General features: G+C 42.4%; 1 protein-coding gene across 1 annotated transcript; it reads right to left on the bottom strand.

The window, feature by feature from the left end:
• Window positions 1-2,898: 2,898 nt before the first annotated feature.
• On the bottom strand, window positions 2,899-4,013 carry LOC147898541 (uncharacterized). Its single transcript, XM_087379704.1, has one exon. The coding sequence runs from the start codon at window positions 3,899-3,901 to the stop codon at window positions 3,026-3,028; it is 876 nt and encodes a 291-aa protein (XP_087235830.1). The 5' UTR covers window positions 3,902-4,013; the 3' UTR covers window positions 2,899-3,025.
• Window positions 4,014-25,436: the final 21,423 nt, after the last annotated feature.

The following is a 25,436-nucleotide window of genomic DNA, read 5'->3' as shown; positions in this document are numbered from 1 at the left end:
GGGATGTCTACATCAACTTTTGGTCCATTGAATAAAGAAATAGGAAAGTTAGGCCATTTTCAATATTCTATTGCCCTCCACAAGCCAATATTTTACTCAATTTTATTCACCTCATCCTTCCATGTCACCAGCCCCAGGGCTCTCTTACAGGGCCTTTTTGAGTCCAAATATTTTGTAATGTAACATTGACTTCAAATTTTTTTGTAAGGTTTATATGTTGGCACATGTGGGCTCCATTCACATCTGTAATCGGGCCAATGAGGACACAACTAAATCCAACAAATTGTGGCATTACTTTCTATGATTCAAGAATGGAGGGGTGGTACATCAAACATGATAAGTCCATTGGTATAGCCTTAAATTTTTATTGAACATGTGTTGAAACCATTCGAGGTTTTAGAATGTCCTTTAAATGACATGGCCCTATGCAACATGCTTAGAAGACTCCTCTCTTCAAGGCAGAATGTTGCCTATGGTGTCTCTCCTATACAGGACATGATTCCTCTTATGAGATAACAATTAGCCTACCATGTCCCTAGGGCATAGACTGAGAAGAAGAGTTGCCATAGTTTCAAGTAGAAACAAAAAAGTACAAGACATCTGCGAAACAAGCTCTAGAACACGTATTACATGAAATCTATATTTTGCAACCTTCAAAGGCATTCTTGCCCTCCAAAGCTACTAAAAAGAATTTTGGACTTCAGAATAAGGCTGCCATTTTGGGAAAAAATCCAAAATTATATATATTTTTATTTATTTATATTTATATTTATATATTGGCCATATTAGAAGCTCATAGAAGGCCATAGGAAAATTTAGCCTTTTTGCTCTGCCCTATGTATGGGAAGGGTATACTGATGGTTGGGCCTACTTTGAAAGGTAAAATAATTTCTTTTTTATTTAAGGTCATCATGTTAGGTAGAATTTGTTGATTGGTCATTGAGCTTTGTCACTTCTATAGAGGACCCTCCTTCCTTAAATGCTCGTGTGAGCCTGCATTGTTTTCTTGAAAAAACCTAAAATTCCTATTGGACATTTTGGTATTTGGCCGGCAATCTTTATTGAGTTGGCAGTGAACATTTATGAATTGGACCCTTCAATTCTCATTTTCCCTTCAGGAACCCCACCACCATGGACTATGCATTAACTGGCTATGGCTGTTGTGCATAATTGAGTGCTTTAGTGGATTTGTAAAGGTCGCCTCATAATTGTGCATTTGTGGGACCAAATTACAACTTAGTCATTGCACAAGAGCTTTGGAGCTGAGAGGAAAATTTCAACAGAAGATAAGATTTGAGTGATTGTTATGTGGTTTGTTGTTTGGTTTTAATGTTGAATTCATGGCTTGCCACATCCTCGTGGGAGAATTTCGAGTTGCAACTATCAAACGTTAGATCATTTCTCTTCACAAAAATGAGCAGCCTTGATCAACTTGTGCGCAAGCTTTCCGTTCTGTCTAACATGATCTATTTCCGAGGTGCCCAACTTCCAAGCTCCTTAGTACATTTGGTACATATTTCTCGGATTTTGGACTCGTGTTCAACAACTGAAAGGACGGTCAGGAGTTGCTCGCATTTTGCAGGCTAAGAGGATTGCTGGAACCGACAAGCTTCTTTGTGATTGTAGTGTGATAATTCATCCCATCTTTTGCTGCCGTTGTTTCTCCGCTTTCTAGAGTTGGAAGCTTCACAGCTTTCTAGCTTCGGCTAGTGTTTTGCTGGGAGCGTTGCTATCTGTCGCATGTTTTTTTTACCGGATGGATTTTTTGCCCATTCTAAGTTTGGCTCCTGCGAATGGTTTTGCAACTGCGGATTGTATCTCCTTGTTGTGCTCAAATCCCCTCTCAAATCAAACGTGTCTCCTCCTGGGCGCTGCATGATTGATGCCATTCATCCAATCCCTCCCCGACTTGCTTCTCATTTCATTTAATCGCTTCCTCAGTCTTGAGTCCTGTCCTGTACTCCTTCACCCTCCTGCCTCACATCGACCGCAAGACGTTGGGTCCTTCGCTTCGGTTTCTTCAAATATCACTTCTTATTTCTTGGACTTTATACCTCCTTTCTTCAACTTCTGATTTCTTGGACTTCATGCCATTCATACTTTGTTTCTTGGATTTCTTCATGTGATTCTCAAAGTTTCGTGAATGCTCATCTTGGCCTTATGAGTTTGACATGGCGCATTTTGGAGTACCGGCATAGGCAGAGGTCTTTATGGGTGGCCAGGTAGTTCTTTATAAGAAAATGCTCATCGCAATAACGCCAACAACTCCTAATTACTTCCTCATAGACTTCAACGTTGATTGCAATATAGAGAAACTAAGCTCTTTGTAGTAGAATCCATGGCCTGCTCCGACCGTTGCAAGGTGGACTCATGTCACTAAACTCATGTCCCATCACAATATGGAGCAACTCATTGACACACCCACAACAATCCATGGATCAGCTTTGGACTATGTTTAGATAACACATCAACTAAAGAATGTCAAAGCGGAACAAACTTCATGTATTTGTCTAGTAAATCCATAGCCTATATCGTACTTGGGAACATATGACCAAACAAACAATAACATGTGGAAAAAATAAATTGAAACTCAAAAATAGCCCTTCAGCCACAAACCTATTCATCATAATATTGCTTTATCTTCACTCAACATTCTTTGGCAAGCCTAATGAATGCTATTCATCTTGTTACTTAAGGTTAGGGGAGGCCTTCAATTGTTAGGCCTATTTACATCAAAGGTTCACTCTATTAAATTTTAATAACGTATGGAGCGTTGTGAATTATCTCGTCTTTACTAACAATCAGGCCTATTTACATCAAAGGTTCACTCTATTAAATTTTAATTGTCAGGCCTATTTACATCAAAGGTTCACTCTATTAAATTTTAGTAACGTTGCGAATTATCTCGTCTTAAAGTTACAATCAGAAGTCTAGCAAATACAGATACAAACAATTACAATCAGTTTGTAAGTTTGGTACAACCAGTTCTGAATATCTACACAAATGTCTAGTTCATTTGTTCCAGTTACAACCAATTCTGATCCAAACAAATTTTTGACATCGTCTCAGAACTCAACCTCGCAGAATCGGCCTTCGGAGTCACAGAGGAGCACCGGTGTTTTTTAGCGACGTTCTTCTCGACCTCACCCGTACCATCCAAACTGTGCAAATAGTGGTGATGATGGTAGTGATAATGGTGGTGGAAATGCGGCCCTTGCTTCCGCCCTTCGTCGTGCAGCTCCTTCTGATGCTTCCGCCCTTCGTCGTGCAGCTCCTTCTGATGCTTCCGCCTCCGCAACCGGTTGTGTAGAGTCGTTGCCTTCTTCAAAATCTTCACCAGTTTCCCGATGGACCACCTTCGAGTATGCTTTTTTTCCGAACCATCCTTTCCCTCGGATTGGCACATGGAATTGTATGCCGTGTACTTCAAGGTCGATCCAGCTCTCGAGTCGGAATCATCGCTCGTTTTCTTTGGTGAAATGTCGGAATCATCTCTCACGGACATATTGCGGGGCAAAGATAGCGTCCGCAAGAGTCCGCTCGACTGGTGGAGAGGCGACTGCGCATGGTGGAAATTCGCAGCTCCGGTGGCCGGCATACCCACCAAGTTGCGGTCGAGCCGCTCGGTAAACGACACCAGCTCGAAAGTATCATAGAGTTTGCTACCGCAGTCCCAGAAACCTTGCGAAGGGGCTGGCGGCGGGGCAGAAGCGGCCTGCGAAGCCTCTAATCGAAAGCGGGACTGTCTGCGTTGGGTACTGCGGGAGAAGAGGGGGACAAATTTCCCGTCGGTGGAGTCAGGTTTGCCGTGCAAGTGCCAAACCCAAGCTGCAGCTTTAGTGGGTGATTCGAGATCCAAAGAGCGGGAGCTACGACCGGGGGGGGGATGGATGAGGGGCATGACAGCAAATGGGAGGGAAAGGAGAGGAAGAAGGAATCCGATGAAGAGTTTGCGAAGACAGAAACGTTGAGCCTTGAGGGTAGATTGAAGACTGGAAAGGAGATAGTTAAGAGACGATCGTATCTCTGACGCGCTATAACGTCCCAAGTACGTAACAAGACAATCAATCAACACGGGCTTCCAACACGCTCTTTGACACCGACCACCCTTCTCCTCACCCTTGGGTGGCCTCAACACCCCCTCGTGACTTAGGGCCTGTTTCCACACTACCTCGGTGCGTGCAAACGACAAGCTGCCACCCGTGGCCAATGCAGCCCATGGCCCCCGGTGGCAGCCTCTCGTTTTTACGCACCTGGGTGCCAGTGGCGTGGAAACCGGCCCTTAGAGCACTCGGCATATTTGCCAAGATATGCCAACGCCTCCCTCTTCATGCCTCCTCTATTCCCATGAGAACCATCGTGATTTTTGACGCCAAAACTTTGCATATTTGTAGCGAAAAATTTGCTCTCCACCCTAGCTAATATTAGGGGGCCAACGTTCATGGCATCTCTCCCATTTGATCCATTCATGCCTGACATCCTGCCTTATGGGAACATCTTCTATACTATGCTTGGATTTTCCAGCCTCCTAGCATTTTCACTAGCCTAGCCCAACGTGGGAACATGCTCTTAGGCTAGGTTTCAACAAGGGCCACGGCTTGGATATCGTTGTCCCATGTTCAACCAGGGCAGCTAGAGAAATAGCCAAAGATATGCCCTGGATGATCATCGTCGTTAATTCACATCAACATACCTGACAACTTCACGTCCGACTAGTTGACAAGTGGGCAAGGGTGGTGCCAGACAACCTTCTCTGTCGTCAGACATATCGGGAGTCATATCAGCTTGCTACAAATCACGCCACGCCCCTTTTGCAATCATGGCCACCACCTCATCTGAACTCACCCTTATAAAGCATAGGCTGCACCTTCCATTGCAAAAGTGGTCCTCCTATAATCTCCTACCCCAAACATACATGTTCGCTCTTGACGAGAAACTGTGGCCTTCTGGCATTCCAATTTACCCCTCTTGCAACTTCAAACTTGAAAATTTAACCCAAACTAAAGAGATTGTATCCCTCTGCTACACAAACTAGCAAATCACCATAGTATTGGCCCATCTACCCCAATATTACGACATGCAATAGTTGGTAACCCTACCCTAGAGCACATTCCTACTATGGTTGGACCTTAAAAAACCTGAAGGATCGCACTATGGCTAGAAAGAAACACATTGAAGCTACCTCACTATGGAGACTTGAAACAAACAAACAAATGACCCAAAGAAGACAACAATTCAATGCTCAACGAGCACTCATAACCCAAAGGTTATTGCTTTGAAACTCAGCAACCATCAGCTCTGATTGAGGGAAGAAGGAGAATAAGCTCCATGAAAGAAGCATGAGTGGAAACAAAGAATAGCAACAAACACCCATGCTGAGAGAGACGACTCAAGTGTACATTGTACAATATGAACAATTGTGCCTTGTACAATATGAACAAGCCTCAATTATAACGAAATCTGCACTATGCCACTGGTACTCTTTGGCCCATGTCCTCCCCATGGGGGGCTCACATGTCCTCCCCATGTCCTCCTCGTGGGGGGACTCACTGGTAGGACCATAATAATCCCAATAAAAGGACAACATCAATAATTTGCAAAGATTTTCTTATACTCGTGTATAGGTTATTGTTACTATGACCTCGTTATCCAACGACCATGGCCAATAGAGCACATCCAAAAGATTCCCTTTAATAGAATGATAATTTTCAATGTGCCCCTGAAATCCCACACAAATGGCTGGGGTGAGAGCAATTCACATTCGAGAGTAAGGATCAACTTCTCACATATGGACCTCCATATGAGCAAGGTACGAGGCAATAAACTAGATTAGCCACATGGGCATGGTATGTGTTAGGAAATGGAGTCAATTTGAGTGACTTTTAGTGTGTTCTAGAGTAGTACTATACTACTTTATATCCTAGAGTGCCACATGTCACTATGGGACTTATCCCATACACATTTGACACTTAGAGTGTGTGTGCCTATCCTATAAAGGCATTGTATTTTCTCATATCAAATCCATCAAGCCTCAAGCCTTTCTTGATCATGTAAGTACTTTGCTTGGTTGTACATTTCTTTCTAGCATTATTTCATTTCCATTATGTTTGCCTAGTCTTGCTTTTCTACTTTCCTTTCCATTCCATGTCTTGCATCTTCAGTATGGAGCTCTCATGGGGGTAGATTCGAGAGAAAGAGGCATTGCCACATTTGGATACTTGAATTATAAGCTCAATGCTCCACCTAAAATCCCCCAAGTGAGGAGAGCTCATGCAAATGTAATCCCCCAAGTGAGGAGAGCTCATGGGCTTGACATCTACATAATATTGTGGGTAGACAGATTAGTAGGGGGAAGGGATGAGGCTACCATGCACTAGCAAGATGGCTCCAACATGGACTCTTTCTTCATGATATTTTGGGGTAGCCTAAAAGCCCCCAATGTTTGCATTTAAGAACAATTGGAGGTGGGATTGGAAAAAGCCCAAAAATGGAGGGCCGCAGGTGTGAAAAAGGGAGCTCACCCAAGCAGGAGGTCTTATAGGCTCCATCAACGACACTATGTTGTCTTGCTTAGGTTAGCCAAAAGGGGATACCAATGAATTCAACAACACATAAGCCAAGTCTCCTTGATAGATTGGTCAGGTAGATCTAGTCAGCTAGATATGACCCGTGTTAGGAGAAACAATAGGGCATTGGGTCCTATAAAAGGGCCCAATATAGGGTTGTTTGTGTGTAGAGTCACTCATGATTTTATCCCATTCTAGTATGTAGATCAACATCCTATTGAAGGGAAGAGAAGTGGCTACGTGCAATAAAAGGTCACACAACGAGTTTAGTTTAAAGTATTGTAAGGGGGCAGATCTAGGTGCATACTTGAGCCACAAAGGCATCACAAGATTGCTAGGAGTGTGAGCGGCAAGAAAAGCTCAACCAAAAGTAGTCACTGAAGCCTAATAGAGAGGCATGCAATAGATTTGGAGGAGACAAAAGGTACAACATATAGAGTCATTATGCAACATCCTACCACAACACTTGTTGATAGGCGAATGTACATTTTGGAAACATTTTTTGTAAGGTTTTCTACATCTATATGAGAACTATCATGAGAGTTATATATGAGTACTATCATCTACATTTATATGAGAACTATCATGAGCTATATATGTGCATATTCTTTTATCTCCAAGTTCTAAAAGTGCCCTCTATCTATCTCTTCTTCTAAGTGCATAGTTTGACGTGAGAGATGTGAGTCTTGTTCTTTTGGCAAATACCCTCCATAGGCATAGTATAGTGGATGGGGTGTAGGTGTGTTTTTCGAAACTAGATGCCACATATAGAACACTATAGACTACCATTTAGCTAGCACATATGGCTATCATGTGGAAAGAGGTTCTACCAATAGCATGGGGTAGCATATGAGCATAACATGGGGGGCTAGGCAAGCATCACAAAGGCCTTATACAAAGGCATGGCTATGGAAGTTTTGTAGTCCTTAAAGGGGGGTGTAGACTAGGCTAGTTGGCAAGCAATGTGATCAAATCTTGTTGAGTCTAGGTATGCCTATGGAAGAGTCAATTAGGGGCCTAGAAAGGTTGATCAAAATCCTATGGATTTGCCCACAATGTGGAGTCATCCCTAGTCAATAGATCAACCCCTATTTGGGCCACAATCGGCCAATATGATGAGTGATAGTCTTAAAACGTTTGCTCAATGAATTTTCACACCCATCTTATCACACTCATCACTTTACATGAAATATTTATGATATCAGGTAAAGGACATGAAAATATTACTCCCTCACCATGAACAAATATGGAGAGCGGAGAGGAGAAGAGTGGAGATAAGGAGAGAGGACACAGCTAGAGAGCACACCACAAATGACTAATTGTACACTAGATTTAGTTGAAAATGTAGAATATATACAAACCCCTTTAGGGTTAGGATTAGGTTTAGGGTTAGGATTAGGGTTTCTAACCCTTTCCTTTATAGCACTCTATTGGGTTAGTGCTATGCACAATATCAAACACATGATGTTGAGATGGTTTCTCAACACCTTCCCTCATGATCAACATCATGAAGTAGGCCTTCCCTCAAGATGATGATTTTGGGGAATTGAAGAAGGACTGAACATTTATCCATCACACCCCTTTAATGGGAATGTCCTTCCTCTGAGTCAAACCAAGAGCTTGTCGATGCTTCTCAAGAATCTCTTTGCCAAGTGGTTTGGTAAAGATGTCTGTAACATTTTCTTTGCTATCATAATGCTTCAGTGTGACGTCACCAAGTAACACTCTTTCTCTGATGAAGTCCTCTCTGACGTCAATGCGCTTTATCCTATAGTTATATATTAGATTCTTGGCCGATTGAGTATTATAGTATATTGTTGTTGGCTTTGATTCATCAAAGTAATTTGTTTTTGGCAATAGTCTTCTGAGCCATATAGTGTCACATGCACCTATTGTGAGTGCCCTATATTATGCTTTCGTTGAAGACAAAGAAATAGTTGGATGTTTGTTTAACAACCATGATATAACACCTTGAGCAAGGAAAAATGCATATCCCTGTGTCCATCTCCTGGTCTCATGATATCTAGTATAGTCATTGTCACAGTATCCATGCAACCTTGGATGACTTCCTCTGTATCCTATTACAAATTGTCTTGTACCTCTGATATATCTCAAGACTCTTTTGTCTACATTCTAGTGAGACTGTTTTGGATTTGCCATAAACTATGCTAGTGAACTTACTGCATAACAAATATTTAGCCGTGTGATAGTCAGATATATAAGAGATCCGATGAGTTGTCAATAGTATCTATCATTAACTGTAGGCTTGTATGGATCTTTTGTAAGTTTCAAACTCTGTTCCATGGGAGTTGCTGCAATCTTGCAATCTGCCGTATGAAACCTCTTCAGGATACTGTCAACATATTTTAGCTGACTCATGAAGGTGCTACTTGAGTCTCTCCAGAATTCAATACCAAGACAATAGTGCATAAGTCCAAGATCTTTCATGTCAAACTCTACATATAATTCTTGTTTCAACTTCTTGATGAAGCTATCATTACTTCTTGTCACAATCAGGTCATCTAAGTTACTTCTTGTCATAATCTAGTCATCTAAGTGCAAAAGTGCAATAGTGATGTCTCATTCAATGCTTCCATCTAGATTGTACTTCACTTTGTAAACCCATTTGTTTGTTATGGCCTTCTTTCCTGGCTTGATCATTGGAATGAATTTTGTGTGCATGAATAGCTTGAGTCCTGAGTTCTTCACCAAGTAACTCTGACTGTAGCTCTTCAAGTGTTGGAATTTGCCGTTGAATAGCAATACTCTGGACTAGATTCTTGTATCCCTCTCCTAGTCCATTCAGAATGACTTGAACCATTTCTATGGGATTCATGGTCTCTCCAGCTAGTGCAAGCTGATTGTTGTAATCCTTGATTTTGAGTATGTAAGCATGACCTATTTCATTACTGTTACGAAAGCTCTAGTTGACCTAGTTTCTCAATGTGAGAATACTGAAAGTGTTCTTAGACTCATAAAGAGCTGCAAACATATCCCATGCTTCTTTTGATGTCTTGATTGTGTTGAGCTATCCTAGCATGACATCTTGCACATTCTTCTTGATCAAATGATATGCATGCTTGTCTTTCTTGTCCCATTCAGCCTATGCTCAAGCATTGGTAGGATCTACTAAAGGTGCAAACACTGGTGATGCAACTATAGATCCCATTGCTACTGCTGGTGCTATGACAACGGTGGCAGTGTATGCTGGATCGTCTGATGGTCTAGGTGTAGACCCATCAACATCCTCCCATTTATCTTGAAGTACAAGAATGGTCTCCCTTTGGTATTTCCATGTGCCGTAGTTGGAGTTGTCTGGTTTAGAAGATGCCTCCAAATTGAGGTTCCTAGTCATAGACATGGTGCAAGAAATGTACTCGAAGTGCCTGTGAATCATTGTTTGAATCAACTACAATTTGAACTGTCGGTGAAGATAGAACTACAATGTATATCTTATTTGTTACAAGGCTTGTGGCAAATGATGCCAGGAATAGCCAAGAGGCTTTACAAGGCTTAAAATGATGTGCACAATTCCAGAAAAATAGCCAAATAGGATTTACAATGGTGGGGATGTGCACACTTTCCGAGCAAAAACCTACGAGCAGAAAAGTCCGAGCGATAAATTTTGACACCAACCATGCTTGTATATTTCTCAAAGGAATATACAATTCTTTCTTAATTTCTCATTTATGGAACCATATACTTACTTATTTTTCATTATAACCCTCATTTTAGAGAACATCATCTATATATGAACAAATAGTGAACACTTAAGAAACTCCTATAAATACCTCCCTACCATACTCTCTTTTGAGGATTATGGTAATTAAATCAATTTAAAAGAGTTTCCCTAATCTTTAGTAATCCCATAATATTTGAAGCTCTCATATAACAATGTATACCATATTCCTTGGATGAGTAGGAAAAAGATATTGGAAACCTCATACTTGAGGCCGTTATAATTGATCATAAATTAATATCTAATACATTATCAAATATGGGAAGGCGAGGAACAAATTTTCAAAATATTCCCAATTCTCCAAACCTAAGTACTTTTAAGGAAATGTGGTCTCTATTGAACTCCTTCCTACCATAATATGAATTAGGGAGAAGTTGTAACTCTCATATACATCTTGAAATTTTTACTTTTTATCTTTTATAACTATCAAAAGTATAATTTTAAGCCTACCATTGCATAGATCATGAAATTTTGAACATTTTTCCTTTTTACAGCTCCTCAATCTGAGATAAGGAGCAAAAGTTATGACCCCTTCTGCGTAGGCTCTCCAAGGGTATTCCGCCGGCGGAATAGGGTTGGGGGGCAAGCTCTTCAAACTATATTCCTTTGGAAAAATACACTTAGAGGGTCTATTAAAAAAGTATTATATTATTTTCTTAGGTCATCCTGAGGAACTATAAAGAGGATATTTGCCCAAAATTTCATGATCCAACCAATGATGAAAGGAAAAGAAAGGATTTTTGAAAGTGATAAAATAAGTCACCACTTGGACATTATATATGTATATTATATAAAGGTATATTAATATCTATATCTATTTATTAGTATTTCATATTTACTTACATATTCCTTGAAATAATTTGAATTTTTTTGCTCCCCAAAAATGACTTGAGCCTATAAATTTTGACCCCTCCTACCTTTTGTCCGCTCGTCACTCGGGGGTTTTTGCTCGGAAAATGGAAACCCCCAAATGGTGGCATGTGTGTGTAAAATCAAATCATGTGTAATCTGTCCTCTAATCAATCGTTCAATGCCTTTGAACACTCTGAAGTCCACTGGATGAACTGTGGAATGTTGGGTTTCAGGAAATGTAATGATGTGAAACCGCATGTGAGAAACTATTTAGGAATTTTTGGGCATTTCTGCTTTGGAGTTCTCTCATGGATGATCTTATGTACTCTGAACTAGATCTAGACCAATAGATCTGGACCAATCGTCAAGCGATGAAAAAAGCAACAAATAATTCATTTTCTTTGTTTGTTTTAGGTGTTGGGTCAGAATCGATGTAGACACGGATGTGCTTGCAAGACGTGGATTTGTCTTCGATGATTAAAAGTTTGTGATACTTGCATCAAAATGTGTGCATGATGTGACGAGCATGTAGAGCACAAAAAATTAAGCATTTTTTCTTTTGAGAGCACCCTCGAATTCTTCTTGGATCAAGACATACGCCTTAATCTAGGTGGAGGGGCAAAAAGGGTGCAAATGATGATGTGGCACTCAAGTGAGTTACATTCAGAGGTGAGTTACATTCAGAGGTGTGTCTACCAAGGGGTGTGCCAGTGGAGCACTATGTGATGTCGTAGCCTGTTCACATGCATTGCCTGACAAGGGGTCATTGTGACTACCATGTGGCAGTGCTGAGGTGGCTAAACATGAGGCAATGTTAAGGTGACATGACATGTGGTAGTGATGGCATGGCCAAATGATGTGGCAATTTGATTGGTCCGAGGATGATGTGGCACTTTGACTAGTCTACTGTGACTGTAACTATTGACATGGCAGGTGACATGGATGGGGTGACATGGTTATTGTCATGGATAGAGAACGAGCTGATGACGTGATGATTCAAATAAGGTGCCATGTGTGTAAAGGTAAGATAGTGCTCTGCCACATGTCTAGTATTGGTGGTGCCACATGTCACTTGATAAGGGGTGCACATGTCACTTGATAAGGTGCACTACCGAAATCTTCTAGATCCATTGAAATCTAAGAAGATTTCATAAGACTTCGTCAACGAAGATGCTGAGAAGCCGGTCCGTTTTGAATGCGCTTGTGGCAATGTAGAGAGCGGGCTATGGTGTTGAGCGGGCTGCTGCTGTCATTGTAAATGCTAGTGGCCTCTATGAGCATGGACACTAAGCATTATCTACATTGCAGGGCTGGTTGTTGGAGCCTTCCTAGCTCGTTTGGCGCTGATTTGATGGAGCATGTTGTGTCGATTGGTGAGTTTGTTGGAGGTGGACTCGTTTGGTGCTTTGTGCTAAGTGCCAGTAAGAATGTTGGAGTCTACAGAAGCAGACACTACTTTGATCGATGGAGGCATTGTGGTGCTTGAGATCACGCTTGTAGCAGGAGTCATCACAGTGCTGGAGCAACAGATGGAGCTGGCTATCCGGCGGTGGCTGGCTATGCTAGGAGGTCATCGTCCATGGTCATTGCAGGGAGCTTGTGTCGTAGTCATTGTAACCTTTGGATGCAGGAGCAGGCATGCTAGAGCTTCATGGGTTGACGTGTACTGTGGCTCATTGTGGAATGTCATTTTTGTTGAGGGGAACACCCTTAGGTGAGTTCTAGATGGATCTCCTAAAGGCGTTCTGCTGATGGAGCATTCCTTTCGGCGTAGCTCTGATGGCTGCTAGTGAGCTGGTAGTCGACGAGCCTTTTTGGAGAGCCATAGGAGGGCACTGGAGTTGGAGTTGTTGTTGAAGAGCCTTATTTGCAGGAGTCACTATTGAAGAGCCTTGTTGGCGCTTGGAGACCACCTTGCCCCACAGTTGAAGGCTTGGATGAGGCTTGGAGTGATAATGGTAGTGCAGCCCTTGGTGATAAACTGCTTCTATACCAGGAAGGTTCTCATGAAGAACATGTCTAACTAAGCTCTCCGAAGTAGAAGCTATTGTTGAAGGAGTCGGTAGGTTATGTTGTTCAAACAGTCTAAGTGCTCGTTGCTAGCTATAGAAGCTTAGCATTAGGGGAGAATTGGGGTCTCAAAAGGGCCTCATAAGGAATGGATTAAGAAATGGATAAGTCCTAATGAAACGGCCAAGGTAGGTCCCAAAAAATCTTAACCTCCCCTCACCTAGGGCTAAGCCCAAAAGTGACCCCACCTCTTACACCACTTACACAACTCTTACTCCTAGGTGGGGACCAAAAAATTCAAAATTCAAAATTCAAATTTTGAATTCCCTCTGTCCTTCTCTCTCCTCCCTCCCTCCCTCCCCCTCCTCACTCCTCCCCCTCCCTCCCTCCCTCCTCCCCCTGTCCCTTCTCACTCCCTACTACCCCTTCCTCCTCCTCCCCCTCCCTCCCTCCCTCCTCCATGCCTGCTCCTCTTGCCCTCCCCCTCCCTCCCTCCTTCGTGCCTGCTCCTCCTCCCCTCCCCCTCCCTCCTCCTCCACTGTTGCCCCTCCTCCCCCCTCCTTGCTCCTCCTCCCTCCTCCCTCTCTCCTCCTCCACACCTACTCCTCCTCACCCTCCACGCCTACTGGTCAGCCCCCCTGGTCTGCCCCCCTTTCCTCCTCTTCAAATACTGGTCCTCCCTCCCCCATCCCTCCTCCTCCTCGCCCTCCCTCTTCCTGCGTGCCGCTCCTTCAAGCCTGCATCTCCACACCTTCTTCTCTACACTCCTTTACTCATGGCACCATTCAAGGATGTCTCCAACAAGTACCAGGTTCACTTAGAGTTGGAGGCTGAATATGCAAGCACACGTGATCTGGGATTGAGGGGAGCTTCCAAACTCCATAGTCTTCGTTCACAAGGAAAGAAGCATCTCGACCTTTGGGTAGAAGGATCCTTGTATCCTTTAGATCCTGCCAACCAAAAGAGCCCTCCTTTCCGTACAATGCATGAGCTAGTTCGGCTTGTTGGAAATGGACATGCGGGGTTGCTTGGTTATTGTAATCAGTTAAACAATGCTCAGTCAATGGCTATGCAAGCAAGCGAGATGCTAGCACATTTAGGAAATAGCATCATTGTTGCAATGCATAACTCTATGTAGGATCTTCAAAGGAAGAACCAGGATCTTCATGATAAAGCCAAAGCATTGGACTTGGAGCAAAATGCATTGGACTTGGAGTTACATAAATTAGAAAAGTCCAAAAAAGGCTTGGAAATATCTATATAGAATCAAGTTCGACGAGCCGTAGAGAAGTAATGAGAGAAGGCAAAAGAGCAAGTGCAAAAGATGAAAGAAACACCTTTGGGATTGAAGGAGAGGAAAAGAAGGTACTTACATAACATGGATGCATTGGCACCCACTGGTGGTGCTAGAAAGAGGAGAGTCTGGGCTACAAGGTTGGTTATCAAATGTTCCAATGAAATTACACTCTTTTGTGATACATTGTTTGTGACTAAGTTTTTCTTGTGTTCTTCTTTAGGAACTTCATGGAAGATGTGATGGGAAGAATGGATGGGGATGATATTGACTGTTCATATGCTCTAGCTAGTTTATTGAAGTCAAGCGATGTCATTGGGATATAAGGGACCCAAGACACAGGCGCCTACGTGTGCAAGTTGCTGAAGAGGTGATGAAGTACTTCAAGGATATTGTGGATGCAAAGGAGATGCTTACAGCTTGTGATACTGCCAGTGTATGTCCTGAAGCTTACACATCTATTTTCAAAATTATCAAGTCTGCTATTTTGGAAAAGTATAAGAAGTCTATAGTGCCCCTACCCACACCTTGGTCTGTAAGACATGCACAGCGAGAAATAAACCAATGTGCAAAAGAAATGCTTGGGGGGTACCATTGCGTAAGGGGCACGATGACTTGGAAGAGTAAATAGAAATCTAGCTTGCAAACCGTTGAGATGAATGCTTTCAACAATGTCTACTTAAATGTTGAGAAACTGCAACAAGCAATGGTCAAATTCTATGGCATGAGAGAAAATGGTAAGAGGAAATCCATTATAGCATTGCACTTTACTTCAAGTGCTTGCATGGTTGTGATACAGGGGCAAATGCAATGAACACATGCCTTTATTGCATGTGTTCGCAACGTAAGCAAAAGGCTAGCTTACAATGGGAGAATGGCATTCTATCTTGCAGCCAAACGCAAGCTCCCAATTGTGACAAGAAGGATCCAAAGTGGGATCCCATCTTGCCCATCCTACTTGATAGAGTACACATATGTACTTTACACGCAAAACTACGCGTACTTTTGATAAGTTGTTGTATTTTTATCTTGTTTATGCTTGAAATTTAATTCTACAAGAAGTATCTGCACGGTGCATTGCAGAAGCTGAGAAGATGATATTAGAGATGGGATTCCATCGGGGACATGTCAAACTTAAGGAGGATAAGAAAATGTCTAGGGCAACACATAATCTTCCTGCAAAAGTGTCCATGGGTGGAGGGAAGGCAAGGAGATTCCTATCGAACCACAATCTCAACAAAGACAAACATACATTGTCTCAAAGCATTTTGGGTTGGGAATACTGGAAAGCATTGTGTGAATGCATGACCAATAAGGCTTATGATCCTCAAATAGCAACTTTGAGAGTTAAAGTATGGACAAAGGTAGATGCATTGATAAAATTGCTTCGCCAGGTTCAAATCGATGAGATGTATTATGAAAGGTTCAGGATGGCTGTGAAAGAGTTTATGCAATTAATGGGGTGAAAGCATGGGGGGAGTCACACATTACGCATTACATGGTAATCTTGGCATCATCGTAATATTAGCACTTGCTTTATAAACAATTTTTGTTGTTGCTGAAATGATTCTCATCATGTTTGCAACATAGTCTCTATGCACACGGACCATGGTTTGTACAAAATTGGGGCCCTTTGTCCAGTTGGAATACACAAGGCATGGAGAAGTTGCACTATAGAGCCAAGGCAACCTACTTTAAGAACTCAAGGCATGGTGGTGGTGTCACTTGCAGCAATGCATTGCATGAGATGTTCGACTAGTTTTTTAGATGTTTACTAGGAAGGACTTTGAAGTCTAAAAAGGCAAAGGCATCAGAACTTGCAAAAGTAGTTCAAATTGTATCAAAGAATAGAAGGCATAGTGCTTGGAAAGCATACATAGGGAGTCAAGGAGTCGCATGTTGGTTGTAAGCTAGAGTGAGAGAAGGGAGTAGATGGGTTTAACTACCAACAGAAGCTATGGTGTAATTGTATACAAATATGAAATAAATATATTGCTTATTTTGATCACAATTTGTGTACTCACTCTTTAATATCTTGCTTATTTTGACACAATTTTTGTACTCACACGATGTTGGGGAGAGTGGGGACATGGTGAAGGAGGAGAGAGAGAAGGGAGGGATGCGGGGTAGGGCAAGGGGAGGGGTGGAGGGGTAGCAAGGGTGGGGGGAGGGGGGGATGGGGGGGTATGGGGGAGGGCGACGGGTGTGGGCGGGGCAAGTAGGGGGAGGGCAACGAGGGTGGGGGGGTTGGAGGGGTTAGGGCGGGGGCAGGGGGCATGATGAAACCCTAAACGTAATTAAAAGGGGTGTCAAAACAAGATGGGCCTATATAAAACGTTTTAAAAAACTCTAACTCTCATTATTCAATGGCAAGAGTGAAGAACACTTCTAGACCCACGGGACGCCACCTCCACCCTTCCTCCTCTAGCTCCACCACCTCCATGGCATCTGTGCACACGAACCTATCCGGGTTCAATGGAACCTCCCCCGACCCTCATGAGCCCTCCCCCAACTCTCGTGAGCCCTCCCCCAAGTCCTGTGAGTCCACTCCCCAATCTCGTGAGCCTTCTCCTCCTCCCAAGTCCCGTGAGCCCACTCCCCAGTCTTGTGAGCCCACTCCCAAGCACTAAGAGCATGAGCCTCATCAGCCTCAGCCTTCCCCTCAACCTTCCCCTCAGCCTTCTCCTCGGCCTTCCCCTCCCAATGAGAGCACTCCCTCAATCAAGCAACATATCTTTCAGAACCTCCCTTCCCCTCCCCATGAGAGGACTCCCATGCATGAACAAAATGTATTCGATAACCTCTTGGACATAGAGAGGCTTCTTGAGGGTGGCCAATGGATTATTAGGAAGAGCACAATCTTCCCTCTCTCGGTGATATAGCCCATCGTAGAAATGGTACTTGTGCCCATAAAGAGGGTAAAGAAGACGCCGAGGAAGCCCCATCCCAAAGAAGGACAAAGCTCAGGACGTCGGCGAGAGGAGGATCAACACAGAAAAGAGCACTGCAAGAAATTCAAGGCAGACAGGAGGCCGTGGGATCGTGTTAGGGTACCTGTAAAGCCTCCACCAAGAGTCAAGAAGCCATACAGAGCAAAGCTAGGAGCACGGGCTCTAAGGGAGATCAGAAAAATGCAGAAGATCATCGACAACCTGATGCTGTGTGCTTCTTGTGGTACGAGAGATAGCACAGGGATACAAGGATGAGATGTGCGATTCAGCACAAGAGCTATGGGGGCGCTCCAGGAGGCTGTGGAGCAAGTGACCAGTGCTTTGTTCGAGGATTCCAACTTTTGTGCCATCCACGCAAAGCACGTCATGGTCATGGACAAGGACATGGCTTTGGCGAAGCGGCTATGGAGTGACACTAGCTTGAAACCCTAAATTCTCTTGCAACCCACTCATAGGACTTAGACCACCCCACCCTTGAAGGCACCACCTTGTATCTGAGGCCGAAGGGCCAATATTTTTTAATAAAATATATCCACATTCTCTACACTATCGCATTGTTGTGTATTCTCCATTTTTAAGACTAAAGTAAATGATCATTTTAATGTAAGTTTTGAATTCTGTTAAATCTTGAAGGAATTTTACCATCGCGCAAAAGGGAAAAGTGTCTGGGACATCGCCAGGACCCCAGAAAGCCTAAAACCCACCATGGCACGAATTTGGGCATTCTAGACTTGACATCGCCAGGACCCTACAAAACTTGCCACGGCACGAATTTGGGCATTCTAGCAAGTCCAAAATGCCCAAATTCGTGCCGTGGCGGGTTTTAGGTTTTCTAGGGTCCTATGACGTCCCAGACACTTTTCCCTTCTACGCAACGGTAAAATTCCTTCAGGATTTGACAGAAATGAACTTTCGATACCCAGAATTGGTGAAAATTATACTAAATTGGCTAGAAATGTATTAAATTAACACAATTAAAATGATGGAGAAAATATATCATCAACGAATTAAACAAAATACAATAGAATTCATGATGAGCAAGGATAACTTAAAACAAATAATAATGACATGTAGTCATGTATCCATTCAAATATCCATTTAAATATATGTTTATTTATACAAAAGGCCTCACAGGCTATCTTTCTTCTTGGCGAGTAAATTGAGAATAGGGGTCTTTGAATCCCCTAGTGGATTCCTAGATATAAATCTAGCTGCGACATCACTAACATCCTTCTCTCCTGCTACCAAAGATAGCCGTTGCCATCAATGCCCTGCCATGAATGTTCGATCCAAAGGAATTGATAGTAGCCAGGCGGTGTACCAAAATGACTTTGTCATCATTCTGAGTAATGTTGGAGTATCTAATAGCGTGCGACAATGCCTTGCACTTCAACAGCTTTGAAGGACCTCGAGGAGAAATTTTGTTGTGAAAGACCACGATATGCTCTACAACTTTCCCAAGGTAATGGGCCAAAGAATGATCTCATCTAAATGCACTGCGAACATTACCCCATCGAGATGAGAATTCATCAAGCTCAAATGCGTGCTGCAACAATTCAACAAAAATTAGAAGACCGACAAAACAAATTATATTGAAAGAACATTAAAATAAAAAATATTGTTCGAACTTACCACTACAGCGTCATCGGCTTCTATCCCTTCCTCATTTGCAATGTTGATGGAACCAGGTGTTGTGTGATGTTCCATTTGGGAGGTGGACGCTTTCTCCAGACCTGTGTTGGAGGTGGAAGCTTTTGCATGAGAGGGTTGTGCATCATATACGGACATGTCTGCATCCCTCATTGAAACCAACATCGTCAAGAGAAACTCTTCCATTGTTTGGTCTCCGGAACATAAAACCCTGGGATCTTTGACACGTGTCAACATCGATCCCTAATAGGGCTCCGAGTGCCTCATCCTCTCGTAGTCCAAAAATAATCTCTATGTCATGGGGGAATACGTACTCTTCTCCATCGATGATGAGAGGGTACAAGGACCATAATTCTGATTTTGGGTCAGCGGTCTCCAATGCAGATCCTTGCTCTATTGGGGGCTCTTGAAGTAGGCTCAATGCTTGAGCTACTTCCATCTCCTCTATTGCATCATCAAGACTCTCTTCCATGTACATGTCCAAGTCTAGTCTAGGGATGACCAGATCAACAGTTCTACTAGAGGGGGTGCTAGACGATGAGGCTTCTTCCTCTAAATTTCCTTCTTGGAGAAGGAAGATGAATGTCATCTCCCATGAAAGGAATTTGGTGCCTATATTTCCTGTGATCCCGACGTCTAGGATGTCTTGAACTTCGACTGTCCTAAACCCTTCCTCTGTAAGGTTGTCACAAAAGTGGGCCAAGCACTTTACAAACTTGGTTTCCTCTACAAACAGATACTTTATGTAATCTATGGGAACCCATCTCTTTGAAGAGTGGTCAAGTGTATAAGCAAAATTTGAGAAATTATCTTGCATGTAAAGGATGAGATCTGAGAAGTCATCCTTGGCTTACATATATGTGCCTAGGACATCTAAAGTCCTATCAAACACTAAAAATAGCTCTTCCTCTCACGATCTGCAAATGCAGTTCGTGAGATGAAGTCATGGAACGCAGTTCTAGCTGAATCCATGGCAAATAGCAGCAGCTGATGGAGGGAGTAACTTTTGAGGACAGGAGTTTCTATGGCTCTCTAAAGGTGAAAGTGAGAATGTGATGTAAAAAGGGCTCTTATCCCTTAATATATATAAAAACCCTAAAATTAAAATTAATCATAAAATCCCCAAATTTTTTAAAAAACATTTACCATGAACTGAAAGGAGAAAACATTAAAAGAAATAACATTTTAATTTAATTGTCCATCATCTTTTGAAGTAATAACTAGGATTTAACAAACAAAAAATTAAATGCTGCACTAGTCAAACACATTGTTAGCAATCTTCAAAGTTGCAGGAGGAATGAAATTGGCACTATGCATGCACTTCTCCACACGGCAGCTGATCTTACCACCATTTAAGGTAAAGTAGAAGGACTCTGACATGCCGTCCTCCATGACCAATAGGTATTCTCGCACGTCCCTTAGAGTCCATTGCGATGTGGCATTCACATTCTTGACATCTCCCTCTTCAACATCAATAGACAAACTTACCCCCATATTGTCTTCATCATTAGAGTCTAGGGGAAGCCATTTGTTTTCTTCTAGCACCTGTACTGAAAAGCTAAATACAACATTTGGCGTGACAAATGATATCTAATAACCACATTGTCTTTACATGCATGACATTAAAACACATCACCCTTTTGGTCACCTGACCTGGTTCCCCAATTCATCCCAAGTAAATCTTCAAGAGCATTTTCATCTACACGCTTGTAGGACCACATAGTTTTTGTTCTATGCATATGTATATTCTGAAATAAAGAAGCAAAAATGTGCAAAGGCATAAACCAAGATAACCTTGCCCATTTGGATCCAAATGTAAACTTCATGGCCAAGCCCACATCCTTTGCAATCTTGTCCTTGTACGATTGCAATATCCTCAAGTCCACATTACTGCAATCCATGTCTTGAAGTTGTGGTGGTGTAATGGTTTGCAGACGGCCATAGCTTGATTACGTCATTGGAGTGATGTATGTTGCATTATACCAATACACATTCTTCATTCGCAAGGAGGCCAACTTCTCCTCGGCATGCATTTGCTTACCTAAATCTTCATGAATTGCAGTGAACTTGCCTATGAATGATTCAACTGGTTCCAACTCCTTGAAGTCCAAAGGGAAAACATCTACCACCATGTATAAGAGCTCTTAGAAACCAAACACAAAATTTCCAAATGGACTCATTACACTTACAAGTGAAAAAGGTACATAGATAGAAAGGTTCACAGTGTGATGGTATCCTAGATTGATTGAATGATGGAGGAAGCTGCATATCTTTTCCCATGTAAACATGTTGCACTTTTGTGAGCCATCCTTTCTTCCCAAACTTGAACTTCAAGATGGGTCCCTTCCACTCATGCAAGATGTCACCTCTCTTGCTCTTCGGAAGCTTATGTGGACCTTTGGCTGATCCTCTCATCATTATCTAATCATTTAAGCTGTAGGTGCAAGGGATCCACTCATCCAATGCATTTTTGGTGTTGTAGAAGACACAAGAGGTCACAGCATTGCGTGGTCTTGTAGCCTTGCTCCTCACCATGCTTGCAAAGGTTGCAACAGCAAGAATGGGACTCCTATACAGGGCAATGCAGCTCCAACAGAGGCACAAAAGAGGGAGAAGGAGAGGGATAAAGCAGCAACAAGAGAGGCACATTAGAGGGAGAAGGAGAGGAACAGAGCAGCTCCAATAGAGGCACAAAAGAGGGAGAAGGAGAGGGATAGAGCACCAGCAAGAGAGGCACATAAGAGGGAGAAGGAGAGGGACAGAGCAGCTCCAATAGAGGCACAAAAGAGGAAGAAGGAGAGGGACAGAGCAATAGCAACAGAGGCACAGGAGAGGGATAGAGCAACTCCAACAGAGGCATAGGAGAGAGAGAGAGAGAAGGAGAGAGAGAGAGAGAGAGAGAGAGAGAGAGAGAGAGAGAGAGAGAGAGGAGCTACCGCAAGCAGGCTAGAGCACGAGGGAGTAGAGAAAGAGGGGGAAGAGGGAAAATGTGTGGGATTTGGTTCAAATGGAGTGATTTGGCAAGCTGGACCAGAACAATGAGGGGAAGAGGCCCTAGAAAGAGGGAAGGGAGAAGGAAAATTCGCCAGAAGGGCCCTACCATCCCATTGAAGGCAGTTTTGGGCTCTTGTGGGGGAGGTGCACCTAGTAGGAGGGTCAAACATGGGTTAAGAGAGGGGGGAAGTGTTTGGGTGGTCCCTAGTGTAAGGGGAGCAACCAATAGGGGCTCTCTACAGGCCTGCCCACCCTCCACCTCAACATACCATTGCCCCACCCCTTCTAGTACTCTCATTGGTACACCTCAAATCACTCTCTAATCCCTTGAAATTAGGAAACACTAATTGGAGGCCCTTTTGAGACCCCATTTCTCCCCTAATGTAAGGAAGCCTCTCTTTTATCTGGTAGATCCCAAGAGTTACACGAATCAAGAGATGATCTCTTTCTTTCTCTCCATATAGAGAGCTCTCTTTCAGAAGGATAATGAATACTCAAACTTCCTGAAGTACTGTCACTCACACAATCAAAGCCTCTCCCTATCTCTCTCAATGCAAGAATCCTCTCATTAATCTTTCAAGCTCGAAGAATGTTCTCTCTCACAAACACTCAAGAAGAATGAATGGACATAAATTTTCTTAAATGAATGAAAAGTCTCTCAATGGAAGTAGGCTCTCACAGAGAACACTCAAGAGAACCTCTCAATCAATCTCTCTCACACTCACATGATTATCTCGATGCCTCAACAGAAGGCAACACAGCTCTGATACCATGAACAAATATGGAGATAGGAGAGAAGGAGTGGAGATGAGGAGAGAGGACATAGCTAGAGAGCACACCACAAATGACTAACTATACACTAGATTTAGTTTAAAATGTAGAATATATACAAACCCCTTTAGGGTTACGGTTAGGGTTGGGATTTCTAACCCTTTCCTTTATAGCACTCTATTGGGTTAGTGCTATGCACAATATCGAACACATGATGTTGAGATGATTTCCTAACACACCATAAGTCATCTACAAGTCGGATCTTCTCGTACAACTCACTTTTCTGTTGGGAACACTTTGCCTTAGCACCAAAAATAAGGTAGCTCATAGAAGCCATCAAGATCCATGGTAGCATTGCCATGATCAATGTATGTAGGGGAGTGCTATGCAAGGAGTTGGGTGAGAAGGGCATGCATTGTACGGTTTCCATGGTGGGTGAAGGAGTCAAGTCCTAGTGAGGGGAGTGCCACACAATGATACTGTGCAAGGGGGATCCGGTGTCCAATTATCTTGATCTATATAAGCTAGCCCCCAAAAGTAGTTAGGGCCATTGCTAACTATAGGAGGTAGGATAGATTCTCTAATTTGCTATGGCATATCTAAAGTAAGTTTGAATTGGTTCATGTCGAGGTCCAATCTACCATGCAAACATGAACTTACACTTTTTTTCCTATCATCCTAATTGTCGACATTTTTATCCCTATGGATGTTTGTTGAACTAATGTAGCTTTGCTTGTGCTTTCTTTTAACCTTTGAACTAGGATGATAATTTGGACAAATCCAACCATTTTGTTTGCAAGTAGTCGTTACTTAATTAAATGAGCATTTGACTCTAATTTCTTCTTAGATTCATTATATCGTATCTCTTGGCCTTTATTGAGAATGTGAGCAATGAGCACTGCACCTAAGATACACGAGCACCACGCAACTCAGGCAAGATTTCCTTTAATGTGCAAATGCGTGTGCAAACATAAGCGTCAACACCAAATCTTGGAGAATTCATGGCACTGCACCTGAGATACATGAGCACCAAGCAGCTCGGGTAGGATTTCCTTTACTGTGCAAACGCGTGCGCAAACACAAGCGTCATCACCAAATCTTGGAGAATTCATGGCTATCGATTCTTGAAGACACCAACAAAGCGTGTGTAGTGCCACTTTTCCACCATATGATCGAATAGTTTGACCTAACAACATGCAAATTGCACCATTTTCTAGCCATTTAGATCTTACTTAGATCTTATGGTTCCAATTCTTGCTCCCATCACCACCGACACAAATTCCACATGCCTACAAGGCATTTACTACCATTGCCAATAGCTCATTATATCCACTGGGTCATATATGATCCAATGACCAAGGCAAAGGATTCCTTTCCTCCCCCATCCCCTCTGCTCTTCCGCATTCCTTGAGATGAGTTCTCAACTATGTACTTTACTATAAACCTTGGAACCTCTTTCCAAACCCTAAAACCTCCATCTAAACCCTAAAACCTAAAACCTCCTTCTAACCCTGGAACCTCCTTCTAAACCCTGAAACCTTCTTCTAACATCGAACCTCCTTTTGAACCATGAAACCTCTTTCTAAACCTTAAACTTTTCACACTTGAGCCTATGTCTCTTGTTGAACCATGACCCGATGACCTAAGCTACACAACACCACCCATTATATTTGTAGGTGACAAAACACCTCATAACCTTTCAAATGATGACCTTTCCAATGATAAAGAGAAGTGGCAACACAAAGATATTTTGCCTTCAATATATAATCTTACCAGAGTTCATTAATACCATCTATAATAGCATCAAAAAAGCTACTAAAATTCTAAAATAGATGCTTTGGAGCATTTCTAGTAACCAATCGGTACTATTTTTTATGTTTGTTTTAAATTTTTACACACTAGCCACCCCATATTGGGTTTCTTTTTTACGTTTGTTTTAATTTTTTACACACTAGCCACTTTCTTTTTTACTACTCATTGTCAAGTAGGCTCATGATGAGATCTTGTGAGAGGCATGTTTCATTGCTCCTCATCTAGCAACATGGATATAATTTCTTCCAAACTCATCTCTTGTTGAAGTCGGAGAATTCTTACAATATCAACACATTTATCAAAGAGACTAAACAACAATATAGTCTTTGTATCGATATCCTTAGCTTTAACTCCTAGCTCCAACTAGCATATAGGTAACAAAAGAGGCTCTGATACATATATGAGCATATATTGCTCAACTCCTATAACTCCACATTTGGTAGACTAGCACGCACACACGCACACACACACACGCAATCATAGCTCTCTCTAATAGAATATAGACTAGTAAGTCATCCTAATATATTCCACAAGATCACCACCATATGTATTAAGGCAATTAGACATAAACGTGCCATATGAACGTGCTACATGTAGCCAACAACAAGCATATATGTCTTAAAGAACCAACAAGCATATAGGTAACAAAAGACTCTGCTATGTATTTGAGCATATTGCTCAACTCCTATAACTCCATAGTTGGTAGACTAGCACAAACACACAACTCAATCATACCTCCCTAATAGAATATACACTTGTAAGTCATCCTAATATATTCCACAAGATCACCACCGTAT

The sequence above is a fragment of the Dipteris shenzhenensis genome, chromosome 9 (genome assembly GCF_047967505.1).
Source record: "Dipteris shenzhenensis isolate YYH24624 ecotype China chromosome 9, Dip_SZ_1.0, whole genome shotgun sequence".
NCBI classification, from domain to species: domain Eukaryota; kingdom Viridiplantae; phylum Streptophyta; class Polypodiopsida; order Gleicheniales; family Dipteridaceae; genus Dipteris; species Dipteris shenzhenensis.
The sequence above is the reverse complement of the archived record's forward strand: the minus strand, read 5'-3'. Positions and strand labels throughout refer to the sequence as shown.